Source organism: Trichoderma breve, chromosome 2 (assembly GCF_028502605.1).
Source record: "Trichoderma breve strain T069 chromosome 2, whole genome shotgun sequence".
In the NCBI taxonomy this organism is placed as follows: Eukaryota; Fungi; Ascomycota; class Sordariomycetes; order Hypocreales; family Hypocreaceae; genus Trichoderma; species Trichoderma breve.
Window position 1 is genome coordinate 5,646,086 of NC_079233.1, and position 18,911 is coordinate 5,664,996.

At 51.5% G+C, this 18,911-nt stretch overlaps 4 protein-coding genes across 4 annotated transcripts; 2 read left to right on the forward strand and 2 right to left on the reverse strand.

Annotated features, from left to right (window-relative positions):
- Positions 1-414: 414 nt before the first annotated feature.
- T069G_03928 (sin3 family co-repressor domain-containing protein) lies at positions 415-5,702 on the forward strand (the record flags this gene model as incomplete). The annotated part of the gene is made up of 8 exons (XM_056171138.1): positions 415-1,023; positions 1,710-1,810; positions 1,862-2,271; positions 2,338-2,432; positions 2,493-3,070; positions 3,113-3,320; positions 3,389-5,092; positions 5,163-5,702. The coding sequence occupies 8 exons, from the start codon at positions 415-417 to the stop codon at positions 5,700-5,702; spliced, it is 4,245 nt and encodes a 1,414-aa protein (XP_056032030.1).
- An 889-nt stretch (positions 5,703-6,591) lies between these two features.
- T069G_03929 (uncharacterized protein) lies at positions 6,592-7,974 on the reverse strand (the record flags this gene model as incomplete). Its single annotated transcript, XM_056171139.1, has 4 exons — positions 6,592-7,594; positions 7,658-7,730; positions 7,787-7,836; positions 7,910-7,974. The coding sequence occupies 4 exons, from the start codon at positions 7,972-7,974 to the stop codon at positions 6,592-6,594; spliced, it is 1,191 nt and encodes a 396-aa protein (XP_056032031.1).
- Positions 7,975-9,441: 1,467 nt separating this feature from the next.
- T069G_03930 (elongation factor tu GTP binding domain-containing protein) lies at positions 9,442-12,662 on the forward strand (the record flags this gene model as incomplete). The annotated part of the gene is made up of 5 exons (XM_056171140.1): positions 9,442-9,461; positions 9,526-9,662; positions 9,719-11,859; positions 11,933-12,020; positions 12,097-12,662. 5 exons carry the CDS (start codon positions 9,442-9,444, stop codon positions 12,660-12,662), a joined length of 2,952 nt encoding a protein of 983 aa, XP_056032032.1.
- A 2,452-nt stretch (positions 12,663-15,114) lies between these two features.
- Positions 15,115-16,225, reverse strand: T069G_03931 (iron-sulfur cluster assembly protein domain-containing protein; the record flags this gene model as incomplete). Its single annotated transcript, XM_056171141.1, has 2 exons — positions 15,115-15,500; positions 15,940-16,225. 2 exons carry the CDS (start codon positions 16,223-16,225, stop codon positions 15,115-15,117), a joined length of 672 nt encoding a protein of 223 aa, XP_056032033.1.
- Between the last annotated feature and the right edge of the window lie 2,686 nt (positions 16,226-18,911).

The following is an 18,911-nucleotide window of genomic DNA, read 5'->3' on the forward strand; positions in this document are numbered from 1 at the left end:
TGGCCGTCAGATCTCGTCACCCTCTCAGTTCGGAGCTACTTACACCTAGGTTTGCACCGGTACAATTTGTGTGCCCTTCAGGATTTTTCTCTTGTAGCTTTTGCCGCGCCATTCCTCTGGCCAGGTCTTCTTCACGGATCAGAGATTCCATGTAGGAGTACATCGGCTCAGCTGTGCCTACAAGCTGTAAGTCAGTTTTTTTTCATTCCGCTTTCGCGCGACCCAAAGACAGCCTTCCGAATAATCTCCTGAGCCGGCTGAGAGGTGTGGATGGGCAAACATTGGCGAGGAGCTGCCAACCGCCGACATAGGCCCTTTCTGAAGAGCTTACATGGTTTCGCATTGTCTTTTGAGAAACCGTCTTTGATTGTCTCCTGAATTTTGCTAATTAAAAATGTTTCTCGGCAGATCAGCATGAACAGCCAGAATCTCCACGGCCACGGCGGCGGCGCGCCGTACGATCGGGAGCGCGAAATGGATGAACGACATCGCGCCATTCAACAGCACGAAGAGATGGCTCGCCGCGACCAAGAACGAGAGAGAGAGCGCGAACGAGAACGAGAGAGCGACCGTTACCCTCCGGCACCGCACCAGAGCAGCGCGGGCTCAATTCCCATTCACCAGCCGGTGGCATCGCGGATCTCCGGTGCCATCCACAGTCCCGGAGGACTGCTCGCAAATCATAATGGAAACGCGCCTCCCATCTCACTTGGCGCTCCGTCGGGGCCCCTGGGCACCTTTGGCGGACCTCTACAGAGTGAGCATGGGCGACCGATCCAACACGGCGGGCCAGGCGGTGCGAACGGGCAACACCAGATGTTTGCATCGATCTCTCATACACAACCTCCTCCCAATAACTCACAAGCGGCGCCCGGCGGCGGTATATTTGGCGGACCTCTGCAGCCTCAACATCAGCAAGATGGAGGCCGGGGAGGCCAGCAAAATGCCACCATGGTTGGTGTAGCTCCTGGTGGGCACCAGATGCCGGGTGGCATCACACAGGGCCAGCAGCCCATTTTAAATGTGAGTGACGGGGTTGTTTATTTTTTTATTTCCATCTTTCAGTTGTCTTTCACTTTTTCTTTCCTCTTTAAGCGTTGTGAGCGCAAGGTGAAGTGAATGGAGCCGAAGCCTGCGGGACAACCGGTAGAGAGTGGCAGCCAGCCGCCCCAGAGTGACGAGCAGAGATGATTCACTCCAGCTGCTTGTACTTTGTTCCCCTCTCCATCTCAGCCTTTTCACTTTTCACTTTTCTTTTTTCTTGCAAACACCAGCATCCTTTTCTCCATTTCCCTTCAGACCCTGTCCATCACTACTCTACAACGGATTCTGCATGCGTTGCGACGATTGCATAAATCCTCTTCACTCTTCACCCCATCAACGTTGTACACAAGCTGGGCGCTAGCCTAAACTCGACTGTCACCATGGATGGACCGCAGCAGTACCCTGCGGTGGCCATCACACTACCCTCTGGTCGCCCTTTGGCCAGTGTCGTTGACCCGGTGGCTCTCCAAACGCGGGCTTTCCTCGATTTTCCAGCCGGGACACGGGAAGTAGTCACAGCGTTCGTTGGCGGTGGTGAACGACTAATCTTGGCCTGTCGCGACAACACCAAGCTTTGGGGGTTTTACCATCACTTTCATGTGCCGTTTAATCTTGTTTTATTAATGTTTCTATTTGGGTGGTGACTAACATTCTCAATCCCTTAGGATGCCCTTACCTATCTTGACCAAGTCAAAGTGCAGTTTCACGACCAACCCGATGTTTACAATCGTTTTCTGGACATTATGAAAGACTTTAAGAGCCAGGCGTACGTAAAGTATAGGGTTCTAGCAGATTTCAAACGTTGACATGCATTCAGGATTGATACACCTGGGGTGATTAACCGAGTCTCTGAACTATTTGCCGGGCATCCAAATCTGATCCAAGGATTCAATACCTTCCTTCCTCCTGGATACCGAATAGAATGCGGAGCCGGTAATGATCCCAATACTATTCGAGTTACTACTCCTATGGGGACTACAGTCCAGTCCATCGCTGGGCGAGGGCCTCAGCCTGATGGCCATGGGCTTGCAGTTGGTGGCCAGCCCTTGTTCCCCGAACGTGGAAGCCAATGGCAACAGCGACCCCAGCACAGTATTGAGAGCCCAGAGGCTGCCTTTAGTACCCCAGTTCAAAATGGGGCAAACTTGTTCGTTCAAGCTGCGACCCAAGGTGCGTTTGATGGCCCAGGAGGTCACCAACAACGCAACCCCCCTCAGATGCCAGGAAGTGCTGGCCCGCCTGGCGGACCAAATGCGAGGAATGCTCACACGCCAATGCCCACTTCTGGTCCAGGCGCAGTCAATGGCGGTGCTGCTAACCCGGCAAACATGGAACGCCGCGGCCCCGTTGAGTTTAATCATGCCATCAGTTATGTCAATAAGATTAAAGTAAGTGCCCATATTTATAGTATCGGCTTGAGACCTTTGGACTAATTCAAATCGGTGTAGAACCGCTTTCAGGATAAGCCGGAGATATATAAACAATTCCTTGAGATTCTTCAGACTTACCAGAGAGAGCAAAAGCCGATCCAAGATGTGTATGCCCAAGTGACAACCCTCTTCAACTCGGCACCGGATCTCCTGGAAGACTTCAAGCAGTTTTTGCCGGAGTCTGCTGGCCAAGCTCGGGCACCTCCTGGTCGTCCGGACGACGGCGCCGTTGCTGGATCCAGCCACACGCCTCAACCCGGCATGAGGGATGGGCAGAAGATGCCCCCCTTGGGGAGCTTTCCCCCACCTGTCAGTGCCGGTAAGGACAACAAGAAGCGGCCGCGGACTGATAAGCAAACCCCTACTCCCGGCGCCCTTCTTACCGAAGCCCCCGTTGCAACCCGCATCCCTCCACAAAATATCAACGGCAGCAAGCGGCCGAAACTCAGCCACGCGAGAGGCAGCGGGGATGGCATCTCCATTGAGCCCACCCTTACGCCTGTCATGCCTGAACCTTACCCCCCTCGTTCTCCTGCAACTTCAAACCAGGAAGAGATTGCGTTCTTTGAGCGGGTTAAGAAGTTCCTCAGCAATCGGTCTTCGATGAACGAGTTCCTGAAACTTTGCAACTTGTTCAGCCAGAATATCATTGATAAGAACACTCTGTATCACAAGGGTGCCCTTTTCATTGGTGCCAGCCCAGATTTGATGGCTTTCTGGAAGGCATTTGTTGGCGTCGACTCCCAGGATGTAGTTATTGACAACAGGCCTGCACCGCCGCTTGAAAAGGTGTCCCTGAGCAACTGCCGCGGGTATGGCCCAAGCTATAGACTCCTGCCAAAGAGGGTAAGCAATCACAACGCAGAACGCACTTCAGTCCGGTCCATAGTCAGCTAACAGACATGTTATTATAGGAGCGCCTTAAGCCTTGCAGCGGCCGTGATGAACTTTGCAATTCTGTCCTGAACGACGAGTGGGCTTCGCACCCAACCTGGGCTAGTGAAGATTCTGGGTTTGTCGCTCACCGTAAAAACCAGTTTGAAGAGGGCCTTCATCGCATCGAAGAAGAGCGCCATGATTACGATTTCAACATTGAAGCAAACCTGAAATGTATCCAGCTACTGGAGCCTATTGCTCAGCAGATGCTTGCAATGTCCCCAGCCGAAAGGGAGGCATTTCACATGCCCTCCGCTCTTGCTGGCCAAAGCACTTCCATCTTCAAGCGCATATGCAAGAAGATTTATGGAGAGCGTGGTATTGATGTCGTCAATGACATGTATACCAACCCATTCGACGTCATCCCTGTGCTTCTAGCTCGTATGAAGCAAAAGGACGAAGAGTGGCGCTTTTCGCAGCGTGAGTGGGAAAAGGTGTGGCATGCTCAAACGCACAACATGCACCTGAAGAGTCTGGACCACATGGGCATCCTAGTCAAATCAACAGACAAGAGGAACCTGACGGCAAAGCATCTGGTTGATGTAATCAAGACCAAGCATGAAGAGCAACGTCGCGAGCGCATTCTTAAGGGCAAAGCTCCTCGCCACCAGTTTGTTTGGGATTTCAAAGACAAGGAGGTTGTCCTCGACCTCTTGCGCCTGATGATGCTGTATAGCATGCACAATGGGCAGCACAGCGGTCAAGAGAAGGAACGTATCCTCGACTTCTTCGAGACGTTTGTCCCTGCCTTCTTTGATCTCCCCGAAGACGTGGTTCAGGAGAGAGTCCCAAAGATGCAGCCTGAATCTGGCGAAGAGGAGATTGAAGATCAGACTCCGGCTGAGCTAACCAACGGCCGCAGTCGCCGCAACGGAAAGAAGGGTGATCTCCTTAGAGGGGTTCTTGACCCTGGCCGAAACGGCAGCAAACCACGGAACCAGAAAGAGGACAGCGCTGCTTCTGGCAGCAAGGAGACAACCCCTGAGGTCGGATCTGCCAATGAAGAAGAGATGGCTGATGCTAACGAAGACTCTGCCGTCCCCGAGGTGTCGAACGAGCGATGGATGCCAAGTATCCCTAAGCCAGTTGTGGTCGGAGACAGCGATAATGCGTTCCTGGACGCCGATGGCGAGCTCAAGGCAGACGGCTTCTTCACTCGCCCGTGGTATAACTTTTTCTGCAACCAAACCATGTTTGTTTTCTTCAGCATCTTCCAAACGCTGTACTCGCGACTCCTGGATATCAAAGACAGCAAGGAGGCCGTTGCAGTTGAGATTCACCGCCTCAACAAGCCTAAGCCTGCCCGAGATCTTGGATTCACTGAGAACCACATGACATTCTTCGAACCCAATGAAGAGCCTGCCAAGTTTTGGCCCAAGACTCTTGAGCTTATCGAGGATTACATTACTGGCGAGATTGACGAGAACCGGTACCAAGATGTCATGCGACACTATTACTTGAAAAACGGCTGGAAGCTGTACACTATTCAAGATCTGCTCAAGACTCTCTGCCGCCTGGCTCTGACTTGCAAGAGCCTCGACTCGAAAGAGAAGACGCCGGATCTTATCCAGCAGTACATGGCCAACCGAGAACGAGAGGAAACGAGCTACCAGACTGAAATCAGCGCGAGAAAATTCGCTGAGAAATGTGTGAAGGATGGCGATCTGTTTGTTATCTGCTGGGTAAGTTGTATAAAATACGGGGATTTATGTGACATTTGTATGTTCCTGTCTGCTGACTGCTTGACTCTAGTTCCCTCAAAAATCAGAAGCTACGATTCGATGGCTCCAGCGAGATGAGACGACCTTTTATATGGATGAAATGCGTCTGCGTGAGAGGTGGCAATATTACATATCTTCCTTTATTCGAGTCGAGCCTACCGAAGGCGTTCCTCGATCGAAGCTGCAGAAGGTTGTTCTGACTCGTAATCTGCCCTCTGGAGAGTCCGACTCTGATGAGGATGCTATCCCTAAGCCGGTATCTTATAAGGAAAACCTCACTGTCAGCATTTGTCTCAAGAGTTCAAAGATGATTTGGGCACCTGGTACTTCCGAGTATTTTATTTACGACCAAGCGCCAAAGTCCAAGGAGCAGCGCGAGCAGCGCGAAAAATTCACAAAGACGCTCAGCAACTTTCGCGAGCTGAAGCTTCTTGAGAAGATGGTGCACAACCCAGTGTGGGCCAAGGATATGAGCCCCGAGGAAGTCCAAGAGCAGAACAAGAACTTCCGCAAGTGGATGGACGAGGGAATCTCTCCGGCTGTTTCTAATGAGGATGTGGATATGGATTAAGAAATCCGTCGAGCTGTTTTCTAGTGAGGATGTGGTCATGGGTTTCAGGGAAGCGGACTCCCTCCACTCTTTTGCTCTTGTTTTTTTCGTTGCATTTTTTTCTCTCCCTCTATCCTTTTCTCTTTGAATGGAGGACTCTGCAGGCATACTTTGAGCGGAATTGGGTTGCACTCTTGATTTCATGTTTCCCTTTGCTTTTTCATTTCCTTTTTTATCTCGTCTAATGGCTGCAAGCTTTACGAAAAGAACAAAAAGAAATGTCTCGCAGGAAACAAAAGTACAGCAGGTGAAGTGGATGGCAAGACCACTTTAAACGAAAAACAGGACTGGCTCGACGCCGTTGATGGGATGGATATCAACGAGGGTGGTCTCTGTGCCAAGTTAGCAGTTCATCTTGCAGCGCGCTTTTTCATTTTTTTCATATGCAATGTTACTTTTGTACTTAGGTTACGTTTATGTTTTTTCCTCTCATCAAAACTCTGTACATGTAGCTCCAGTGTAGCTTCAATTGATACGCAGGGTTGTTACTAAGAAGATGGAGTTGCCTCGTCGTAGCGATGTAAGCTTAGTAGTGTGAGAAGTTAAAAGTTCATTTAGACCCGGTACTTCGGGTGATGGGGTTCCTGTATAGCTGCTTATTAGAAAACTAGACGATATTAAAAGAGCCATGATTTTGAATAATTTGTTTTTTATTTAATATTTCCTATGTATAATCCAACTCCAGCCCAGCCAAATTTCATATTGGTCTATGGCGGTATATATTGCGGGCGGGTCTATATCTCTTTGCCCAGCCAAGCTTTTTTCCTCTTCGCTTTAATTATTCACTCATATATTCATAATGCTATAATTTTGATGCCTCCGGTGCGGAAGCTGATTCAGGGGTGGGTAGTCACTGCAGGTTCTCGATGACCAGAGCAGAGGCGCCACCACCGCCGTTGCAGATACCGGCAACACCAATCTTGCCCTTCTTCTCTGCCAGGACGGAGGTCAGGGTAGAGAGGATACGGGCACCGGAAGCACCCAGGGGGTGGCCGATGGCAACTGAACCACCGAAGACGTTGACCTTCTCGGGGCTGAGGTTGAGGAGCTGCATGTTGGCGAGGGCAACGACGGAGAAGGCCTCGTTGATCTCGTAGTAGTCGACATCCTCGGGGGTGAGGCCGGCGTGCTTAATGGCCTTGGGGATGGCGGCAGCGGGGGCAATGGTGAATCGCTCGGGCTCACGCTCGGCGTCGGCCCAGCCGAGAATCTTGGCAATGGGCTTCAGTCCAAGCTCCTTGAGCTTGGCCTCGGAGACCAGAACAACAGCAGCGGCGCCGTCGTTGAGGGGAGCAGCGTTGGGGGCGGTGACGGTACCGTCAGGCTTGAAGGCAGGGCGCATAGCCTTGAGCTTGGCCTCGTTGAGGTTCTTGACCTCGTCATCCCGGTCAACTACAACGGGAGGCTTGCCTCGGCCACCGCTGACCTCAACGGGGACAATCTCCTTGAAGAGACCGGCCTCAGTGGCGGCCTGAGCCCTCTTGTAGGTGTTGATGGCATATTCATCCTGAGCCTCACGGCTGAGGTTGTGCTCGTCGGCGCAGAGCTCGGCCTGGAGACCCATGTGCTCGTTCTTGAAGGTATCGGTCAGACCGTCCTTGAGGACACCGTCGACGAGGGTCTGGTCGCCGTACTTGGCGCCGGTGCGGAGGTTGGGCAGGTAGTGGGGGGTGTTGGACATGGATTCGGCACCGGCAGCGACGACGACGTTGTTGACACCGAGCATGATGTTTTGGGCACCGAGGATGACGGCCTTCAGAGAAGAGGCGCACACCTTGTTGACGGTGGTGGTGATGACGTTCTTGCTAAGGCCAGCACCGACGGCGGCCTGGCGGGCGGGAGCCTGACCCAAGCTATAAGAGGACTGTAAGTATCTTGTCTGATCGAGCGTGGGATTCGTGGCATGTTTGTCTTACTTGGCGGAGAGGACATTGCCGAAGAAGACTTCCTCGACATCTTCGGGCTTGACGCCAGATCGCTCAACGGCTCCTGTGATGCTGTTAGGATCAGGTACAAGAGGCCACGGTGCTGGAGAGCAGACTCACCCTTGATAGCAGCGGCACCGAGCTGGGTGGCACTCAAGCTGGACAGAGAACTGGATCGAATTATCAGCATCAGGCTGAACGCGTCCAAGAAAGGGGTGGATAGATAGCACAGGAATCTCTTACCCCAAGAAAGAACCAACGGGGGTTCTGGCAGCTGAGACGATGTAAACGGGGGGAAGGCCAGACATTTTGGAGGAGTTTGGAGGAATTGAATGGGTTGAATTGAATTGAACTGGCTTTGGGATGGATTGGGGAGAAGAAAAGAGTTGACAATGGGGGAGAGGCGCGAGACCAAAGGGGTATATATACTAGTGCAGTCCAGCCCAACAGATTGCAAGGCAGAGAAGGCCAAGTGATGGAGTGACAGGCCGTGTTTGGACGAGGGTGAGAAATTTATGGATCGCAGGATCGAGGCTGGACGGGATGGAGATGAGATGAAATGACGAAGACGAAGACGACAAGGGACAAGGCTTGTTGGATCTTGCAATGGACATAGATAGACACAGATAGATGGTGCAACCAGCTCCTGTACTTAGTGTCTTGGTATCCTGTCCTATCCTGATGCCGAGTGACGGCGGAGGGGCACATTTTTTTCTTAGTGGCCGTTGTTCGGCTCTTTGGAGAGGGACGGGACCCCTCCATACATGTACCATATGTACATGTACCCAGTACATGGTTCGATGGCACCCAATTGTACACGCATCCAAGCAGCATTGGCTGGATGCTAGCTGGAATTGCACCTCACCGCTCCACTGGAATTGCCATGTTGGGCAGTGATTAAGCTCCAGTGTCTGGTCCACTGTACCTCATTCTAGCAAACGCCCAGGCACATGAATTGGAGGTTCGAAGGGTGGCATGTATGGAGTACCGCAGTATTTACGGCAGATACAGGTACTTTGACCGTCAACACTCTTCAACCCCCTTGATATTGAGTACGAGCAATATTACTGCGAGTTCAAACCAACACACCGGCCCCTTGCTGATTGCTGATAAATCCCATCTTTGATAGGTATCAATTTTACCCCATTGAGATGAAATCGCAGAAATCTGGATCTCGACAAATTCCACTTGGGCTGAGCGATTACGCTAGGAAGATGCGAGCCAGGGCCTCCCGTATCCGTATCCGTAAAGCTGTCAGAAACATCTCTGCCGCGCAGAGTGTCATTTAACAAAGGACGTGCAGACAATTATTCAATCCTTCCGATCTAATAATACGTTCAGTAATCAAGATAATGCTCACATCACAATCTTCAAGCATGCACGTAAGATGTAGATTGCACCCTGGATTGAACAAGTCTAAGTTGGTTTGAAATGCTCAAGTACACGGGTACGCAGCAATACGAAGTATGGAGTACCTTGTCCAAAATTGATGTTCATCGAACTTGCTGACTAAGATTTCAATGGAGAGCAACACCTTGGCCGATTGACGCCGATAAGATAAGATGCGATAATGCTTCAGCCTTGCATATCGCCACGTGATATGCTCCCGCCAGCTTTGCCTGCAGAAAAAAAGTTGCTAGAGACCCGTTTTGGTACAAGGCAGGCAGGCGGTCGGTACAGCAGGTACACGCGACTTGCGACGATACCCGTGTCTTGAGCATCTTGACTTCGTCGCCCGCCATTGACCTTGGCTTTTGGACTAGACCGACGACAAAATGGATGACCTCTACGATGAGTAAGATTTAATCTCTTTTCGCACCCAAGATTTGCTCTGAATTAGCTGCTGACAAGCCCCCAAGGTTCGGAAACTTCATTGGGGAGGAGGTTGAGTCTGAGGAAGCGTCCGAGGCTGGAGAAGAGGCGGGCGACTATACATACGACGATGAGCACGAGGGGGCGCCCAGTGTTACTGGACAGGAGCTTATGGAGCTCGATGGTAGGCCGAAATGCGTCTTAACCTGCAAAGCAGATGGCTGATTGCGCCCCGAGCAGATGGACCTTCGAATGCCGTCATTCTCCATGAGGACAAGCAATACTACCCCACCGCTGAGCAGGTGTACGGCGCCGACGTCGAGACGCGAGTAGAGGAGGAAGATGCGCAGCCTCTAACGGAACCCATCATTGCGCCAGTCGAGCAGAAGAAGTTCAACATCGAGGAGGTCGACCTGCCGCCCGTCTACTTCGATCGCGAGTTCATGGCCGATTTGATGAACTTTCCCGAGCAAACAAGGAACATTGCGCTGGCTGGCCACCTACACCACGGAAAGACGGCGTTTATGGACATGCTTGTCCTAGAGACTCATGACATCACCGATAGGCTTGAGCGGAGAGTGGGCAAGAAGCGTGATGAGGCCCTACGATACACCGATGTCCACATGTTGGAGCGAGAGCGGGGAATTTCCATCAAAGCTGCACCCATGAGCCTTGTTCTCCAGAGCACCAAGGGAAAGTCGCACCTCTTCAACATCATTGATACCCCTGGCCACGTCAACTTTGTAGACGAGGTGGCAGCGGCCTCTAGGCTGGTGGACGGCGTGTGTCTAGTCGTGGATGTGGTTGAAGGTGTCCAGGTCAACACTGAACAGATCATCAAGCACGCTGTTCTGGAAGACATTCCTCTCACGCTCATCATCAACAAAGTAGATCGGTTGATCCTGGAGCTGAAGCTACCTCCCAAGGACGCCTACTTCAAGCTCAAGCATGTTGTAGAAGAGGTCAACACAGTCATCGCCAACACCATCCCAACCAAAGCAGCCTCACGACGACTAAGTCCTGAGAAGGGCAACGTTCTATTTGCCTGCACGGACATGGGATGGTGCTTCACACTGCCCTCCTTTGCCAAGATGTACACGGACACCTTTGGCGACATCAACGCGGAAGAGTTTGCCAAGCGACTATGGGGAGATGTTTACTATAACCCAAAGAAGAGAAACTTCACCCGCAAACCGGCAGAAGATAGATCTGCTAGATCCTTTGTGCACTTCGTTCTCGAACCCATCTACAAAATCTTCACCCACTCTATCAGTGATAGCCCCGAGCAGCTGAAGCTAGTCTTGGCTTCGCTTGGCATTGAGCTGAAGCCATCACAGTACAAGGCAGATGCAAATGTCATCCTCAAGCTGGTATGTGAGCAGTTCTTCGGCCCTTCATCGGGCTTCGTCGACATGGTTGTAAAGCACATCCCGTCGCCAACAGAGGGCGCACAACGGTTGCTGGAGCGATACTACACCGGTCCTCTGGATACAAAGGTTGCGGAGTCAATGAAGGCATGCAACCAAGACGGCCCCTTGGTAGTTCACGTCACAAAGCTCTTCAACACCTCAGACGCAAAGAGCTTCTACTCGTTTGGTCGTGTTCTGAGCGGTACAGCCCGACCTGGTGATGCGGTGAGAGTTCTCGGCGAAGGCTATTCCCTCGATGACGAAGAAGACATGACAATGGCCTCCATTGCCGAAGTATTTATTGCAGAGACAAGATACAACATTCCTACAGACGGTGTCCCGGCAGGTAACTTGGTACTGCTGGGCGGCGTAGACAACTCAATTGTTAAATCTGCGACAATCGTCCCTCCCAAGCTGGAGGATGATGAAGATGCCTTCATCTTTAGACCTGTCACTCATTTTACTGAATCTGTTCTCAAAGTGGCTGTCGAGCCTATCAACCCCTCCGAGCTCCCCAAGATGCTTGACGGACTACGCAAAGTCCAAAAGTCATACCCCCTCATCAACACAAAAGTCGAAGAATCTGGCGAGCACATCATCCTGGGAACCGGAGAGCTCTACATGGACTGCGTTCTGCACGATCTGCGGCGATTATACGCCGACATGGATATCAAAGTATCAGATCCGGTAACAAGATTCTGTGAGACCGTGGTGGAGACTTCGGCGACAAAATGCTACGCCATCACGCCGAACAAGAAGAACAAAATCACCATGGTGGCGGAGCAGCTGGAGAAGGGCATATCCACGGATATCGAGACGGGTGCTGTCAGAATACGGGATCCAGTACGGAAAACGGCCAAATTCTTTGAAGAGAACCACGGCTGGGACAAACTGGCAGCCAGAAGTATCTGGGCGTTCGGCCCTGACGAGATGGGGCCCAATATCCTCCAGGACGACACCCTGCCTACTGAGGTAAGTTGTAAATGAAAAGTTGAGATTCTGTTTGAACAAGCTAGCTAATGACTGTTTCTCTTCTTGACATCAGGTCGACAAGAAGCTGCTGAATACTGTGAAAGAGTCCATCAGACAGGGTTTCAGCTGGGCCACTCGTGAAGGTCCCCTCTGTGAAGAGCGTACGTCCCAACTACTTCCCCGTTCCCAAACACCAAATTTTTGTGTAGGCGACCACTCGCTAACAGCTGTTGATAGCCATCCGTAACACCAAATTCAAGGTCACAGACGTGGTCTTGGCCAACGAGGCCATTTTCCGCGGCGGTGGTCAAATCATTCCCACTTCTCGCAGAGCATGCTACTCATCCTTCCTCATGGCTTCTCCTCGTCTAATGGAGCCCGTCTACTCCGTGTCAGTCACTGGGCCGGAAGACTCTTACATGGAGGTCTACAATGTGCTCGCAAGACGTAGAGGCCACGTCCTGTCCGATGGCCCTGTCGCTGGCACACCCCTCTATCGCGTAAACGGCCTTCTCCCCGTCATTGATAGCTTTGGCTTCGAGACGGATTTACGTATCAAGACACAGGGTGGCTCCATGGTCAGCTTGGTGTTTGACAGCTGGAGCATCGTGCCCGGCGACCCGCTTGACAGAGACCAAGTCACCAGACCGCTTCAGCCTGCTTCTGCGCAGGCCACGGCCAGAGACTTTGTGCTCAAGACGAGGAGGCGCAAGGGTCTCAGTGAGGATGTTAGCGTCAAGACGTTCTTGGAGCCGGAATTCTACCAGAGCCTGATGGAGAGCGGGATGCTCGGTGACGCGTAGAAGTTTCAGCAACAATGAGAACCTGCGCCTTACTACGAAATGTGACTTGCTATTTATGCTGCCATGTTCGCTATATATAATTCGAGGAAGGGTTAAAAAAGTGTATTAACGGCGATATCAAAGTGGTTAGATGCAAAAAAGGGGGGGAAAGGGGATGAAGAAAGGAGGAGATGGGAAACGCAAGAGCCGTCAGGGAGTAGCAAGTTGAATAAGTTGGTATATACAACGGCCAAGGCGCATATGTTAGATTTTTTTTTAATCTATCTACCTTAATGAAGACAAAGATTATTAGATGACTATCGTGATAATGTTTTATTTATCTAGCCGGCTACTCGTGATTGGTGGAAGAATGGCGATGCCTCTGTTGCGCCTTTGCAGCGCTATATGGAATGGGGGACCCATGCCCTGCTTCTGCGTTGGCTTTAGTTTCCTGTACACAATTTACATGGAGTCGTATTTTTGCTAGGCAAGGTAGCCCAGATAGATACAACCTGGCAATCAGCACACAAATCGAGCCCTGCTCCTCGTCATTTTCCCTGATCCGGCAGCGTCGCAATACCGGTACAATACCGGTGATCCCATCATGAAGAGTCCAAGGGGGGAGAAAGGATCTATCACAATTCCAATTGATTGATCCAGTGTAATCCTATCTGAGAATTAAACCCTCCCCAGTCCGGCAGAAGCACAAGGGCGCTCAAAAGGGAAAAGACGGATTGATTGGGGGCATCCCAAGAGAAAAAAAAAAGGGCAAGATTGCGAGTCAGCGATGGTACGCACCCCATGAGCCTAGCATGAATTAAAAAGGCCGAATTGTTTCCTTCAGAACTTCTACAGGACAGTTTACACTACTGCCGAATAGCTACACACACATACATACGTATACCCCTGCAAATACCATTTTCCCATTCTCCATGACTGTACGAAAATGCAGACGCAGATGCAGATGCAGATGCAGATGCAGCAACTCAACCAACAACCAACAGCAATTCGCACCTACTGTACTGTAGTATTGACGCCCCCCATTTCATGCAGGAGTTCGTGCAAAAAAAAAAGTTATATTTTTCTCACTCTCGGGTTTCTGCCGCAATCACCCCCTGCTGCATATGACTTGACCTGTCAATTCTTGAATCATGTCACGGACCAACCAATGTCAGTCAGTCTGGCTCTCTCTCTCTCTCTTCCGGGGTTCACCGCCTATGCAACTCGCACTGTAACTGTAAACATACATGTACTCAGCTCACTCAGTCAAAAACGAAAGCCTGTCAACCTGTCGAAAATGGCGTACTGCTTATGGCATCTTACTGTAAGGTAAGGTAAGTCCCAGTACCGTGCTAGCATTACTGCCGGCATGATGACATTGGATCGAGCCGTAATAGGCTGTCAGGTCGGCATTTAGCGGTTCCAGATTGTTGCAGGGAAGCTCGTGCAGAGTTACAGGCGTTGATGTAAGCCAGCCAAGTTGAGCGATGGATGGCTTTTCTAGATTCAACTTCGGCGACTTCCACAGATCTGAGTCACCCCTGTTTGCCCATCAACGAAGCTTCATTCCCTAGGTTGCAATGGGCTATCATGATACATGGATGCATTGGGTTGGCCGTCACGGGATAATACGGGAGGTTTTGCTTTGGGCCGATGACGGAGAATTTCTTCCTCTCCAAGTTTCGTACATTTATTTCCAAGACTTGTTCTAGGCAACCATATTCTACAGCCAAGAGGCAGCTTGCGATAGGCCTCCATGGAACCAAGGATAGCTCTTTAGGCAATTCCTGCCCATGCAGTCTGAACGTTAAGACACCTTGGCAGCAAGGCATCATTCTCAAAAAGTCTGGACACGCGACGTCCAAGCGGCTGACCAACCTCCCACCGGCCCCACGGGAAAGAAGAAAACACGAACAAGACAAATCATGAATCATAGAGTCCGGTTATTGGGAAACACACCCAAAATATTGTCCGATTCAATTCGCTGCCGGTGTTGACGTTCGCCTTTATCGGTTGTCATTGAGACCACCATCGGTTGTAGGCGAATATCATGCAGCTAACTTGGCTATCTCGAGTTGTTTCAACAGTATCAGCGCGGTAGTGGTTGTTACTTGAAGTAGTAGTTGCTACTTCTAGCAGTAGCTGCTATTTCCTGCGGCTGATCCTTACAGCCATGCTGCGAGCAAAGACTCTCACTGTGGTCAAAGCTTTCCCATTTAGCCTCTCAGACGCTGACAGACTTGGGTCCTCGGACAATCCCGTATGGATACCCCAGTGGCACCCCCGAAAGCCATGCTTATATGCTGTCCATGGGCGTCATATCACGAAACGTTGAATTGGCCATTTGAGGCCTAAGAACCATCGATATAGGTGGTGGTACAAAATACCGAGCACTAGCATACACGCTTTGAGCCAAGCGTGTCACAACACCTTGAACGCCGGGGTTTTTTTTCTTCTCTCGAGATTGAGCAATTCAATTCTCCAAGCAAGACTCTAGCATCTTGTCTAGGACGCTCCTCAGAGAGTCATTTTCCAGAGCCGCCGCGACACGCTCCTTGTCGCTAAGCTGTTTGTTCACTTGGTCATCTTGGCTGTGGCTGTTTTCCTTGCAGATGACTTCCACGCGGTAATTCGGAGGCAACACTTGCTCCAGCCGGACCCTTACGCCAAGCCCAAGCACAGTAGCGAGAGAGCAGTGGGTGACGGTGGGAGTAAGCTCAACCGTGACTTGGACAATTGTGTTCGGACTTGGCACTCCGAGGGCCGGAGAGGGAGTAATGTGAATGTCAGGGAGGTTGACGACGGACAGTTGACCCAATGATACGGGGTGTTCCGGATCCGTTATGCTCGAAATAAGGTCTGAGAATGGATGTTAGCACTGTCAAATTCTGCCAGCAGCATACGGAATCAAAGCAAGTGTAGTGTGGGGGGGAGTTCCAAGGGCATCTCGAGATGTAAGTTTTGGGGAAGAGCCGCCGTTCCCGTTTGCGCAGGGACGTTTCTTCTCGTCCATTTTCCTTGTTGGTCATGGTTATCAACCCAAATAAGCCAAAATAAGCAGCTAGAGCCATGCAAATCCCCCAGAATTGACAGCGGGTGGCATGATTTTGACAAAATGGGTTTGGCATGTCAGGGGAGGCTACGTCGGTCCTCAGTTTGAAACGCCGACTGGGCACCCCGAGGGGAAGAAGTAGACGCACGGATCAAAAGACATATCAACTAGGAAAAGCAAGAGGATGGAGGGAGGGCCAAGCAGGCGCAAGTTGTGTTGAAACATTTGGGGGTTCGTAAGTCTTACCGTAGATCTCTTGCTCGTCGATGGGCTCGGCCGATAAATCGTCCTCAGCAGAAGCTCCTGAGCCGGCACCGAAGCGGGACCAGGCCACTGCCGCCGCTGTGTCATCCTGATACCGGATGTCGTCGTCTTGCAAGAAGGGCCGAGACATGTACGACGGCTTCGCAAAAATCAGGTCCGAGTATCTACAGTCGGGCCCATTGCGCGGAGCCGACCGTTTCTGCCGAGTTGGGAGCTGAGAAGCGCTTAGAATCGTCGGGTTGGCGTTATCCAGGGCCGCAGCAGCCATCTTGCCTTTGGTCTGTATATGGATGGCTTCAAACTCAGAGAGCGGGATGGTGCGGTGCGCAGGGTGCGTAGAGGCTCTCTCTGTCTGCAATTGCTGGACAACGGACAAGCCAGAAGCTAGACTGGTGAGGAAATAATTCGGGGTCCTGACGCGGGGCGATCGGCCGACGGTTCAGGGCGACAATGCAGGGTATTCGCACGAGACGAGGGGGTGTGTTCGTGGAGGCAAGTTGGGACGGCAATGGAGATTGTCGAGAGTCCAAGCTTCCCGGAGTTTGACCATTAGTAATGAGGGGGGGCTTTTTTGGCGGGCGGTCAGAAACGCTCTCCGTGCCGGCGCAAAACCGGGGCAGAGTCTTGCTGGTGATGAACGGAGCAAGCGGGGGGAGAATAAGAGCAATGGCAGGTGTCAAAAAGCCGCGGCTTGTCGTTGTTGACAAAGATCGGAGTGGCTGGAATACTTCAAGTTCGTATCTACTACGGAGAACAGGTACAGGTATCCTAGATGCGACGTTTGGGGTTGAGGGCTTTGCAACTCGCTTCGTCACGTTGTTCTAGCGAGATATGACTGCTCGATATGGAATATGTACAGGGTACAGGGGGTGGGTGGCAGTTTGCAGGCTAAGCTGGCTGCACGGAGTAGTCACTCGTACTTGTATATTTTGTTCGGAGTTTAGAGTTGAGGAGCATCTGGATACTGCCGATGCCGTGCTCAGAACACAGCACACAACAACCTCCCCCCAGATGCTGGGATTGGATGATACAGCTAAGGTAGACTAAGATACTATATGCAGTAAAGGAGCTGCTTTGTACGCACTTGTAGACTTTCCTGTATACATCCAAGAACCCCGGAATTGGTGGACTTAACGCAGACCAAAGTTGGAATCCCGTAACTGTGAGCGAACCATCCATGGTCTGCACCGACATCCGTAGTTCCGGCAAGGGGAGGCTCCAACACACGTTCCAACTTGGTACTAGGGCCTTCTTGTGAGCAGCCGCAAGAGGCAATCGCGGGCTATCTGGCATCGCCAGTCGAGCACACTGGAGCCCGCAAATCCTCTTGAATCCTTCCTTTGTGCGCCGCATGCTCCTAAAATCATGCTACTGCTATGCCAGTCCAGGCATAGAGTGGTGGTTTGCTGTTGTCTGTCCTGTCCGCACAAGCGCGCTTGACGCTGATCTACTGCAGGGGATCTTTGTCGTGGACAATGGTATCATTGCGCATTAAGCTGCTGGGCCAAAATACAAAGTACATGTACGTGTACCCGTTCCAACAAGGTACCTCCCTGTACTGCAGTGGTTCGTCATGATGGCAAAAAGAAGAAAGCATGAGCCTCGTCGTATCGCATCGTATCTCGCAGAAACGGAGGGAGGTATTGATTGGACTCGTCCAGGTAGGGAATGAATGTGCCCTGTGCGATAAAACGGCCGAAGTTTGAGCACGAGGCTGCCCACGCTGGCGCCATACTTCGTCATTGATGTCCATCTCATCCCATCCCAGGTCCGTCTGCTGTCTTTGCTCACCGAGCCTGTTTTCTCATCTTTGCCTTGTTCTCTCCATCCTTGCCTTGCAACAAGGAGGGAGAAGCGTTGCGTGCCGTGCTATTTCTACACCCCCCCGCATGCCCTCCCCCCATATCCCACATCCCACCCCCTTCCAGTCCCCCATCACCGCTTTTGTCCATGGCGCAAAGCCAAGGTGTCTGGAAAGCACGGTATTTTGGAATAGAGGACCGCCAAGTTTGGAATGCTTCCACAGCCTAGCACCTACTAGGAGGTAGCTGGAAGTTTAGCATCGACGCCGCATGTTTGGAGCAAATGGTGCTTCGTTACCGCCAAATGTACTCGCTACCACACCGCATCGCCACAAGGCAACGCGAGATTGAGCCTTTCATGCTGTGGCGACCCAGTTACCTGTACTCGAAGCCTTAGTGGTGGCCTTTTGGCTGAGCAAGCAGAACTTTGTGCCGGTGATGACGCGATCGCTTTAGTAGCTAAAACTTAATACTAAAAAGTACGGCCGAAAAAGGGCGGACTTTCGCGTCTGGGCTGTTCTGAGCAAGCATAATAGGATAATCTAGCAAGATTGCCATCTTTCTCCATCCGAAATTGAAATAAAACAAAAAGTCGGGCCATTACTGAGAAAGCTGAAGCTTGCATTCGCCGAATCATTTAGGCGAGTCAGAGGAGGTGATGCGCCAAGTTGCAACTGTTGCATTCAGTTGCTTTGCGAGGGGAGGGGTCTTGACTCATCCATTGCCACATCTGGCGCTGAGCCTCGGCACGGCGGAGTTGCTGGAAAATCTTTCTAGAAGCCCTGCCCGCGCTAGAAGCGTGCTCACTCGCCCTTTTGTCCAACGACATTCCTCCAGCCCTAGTCCAGCGTGTCTTGTCCCGGGAGGATTAATTTGTATATCCATAGCAGCGAATATTGGCTTGTGTAATACGGTAGAGCCTAAAAGCGAGCGGCAAGGCACCCGGGCCATGCTCGTTTCCCCCAAACCATGATCTGTACGGAGTACTGTAGTATGGATTGTGAAGTGTGGATAGTTACATTGCAGTCCTCAGGGATGGGCAGCGCGATGCCGTGCAGCAACTGCTTTGAACCTACCAGTACCACCCTTTACTCCAAGTGCCGAGTCTTCGCAACGTCCAGGCCAAGACATAGATAATGCCATGTATGTACT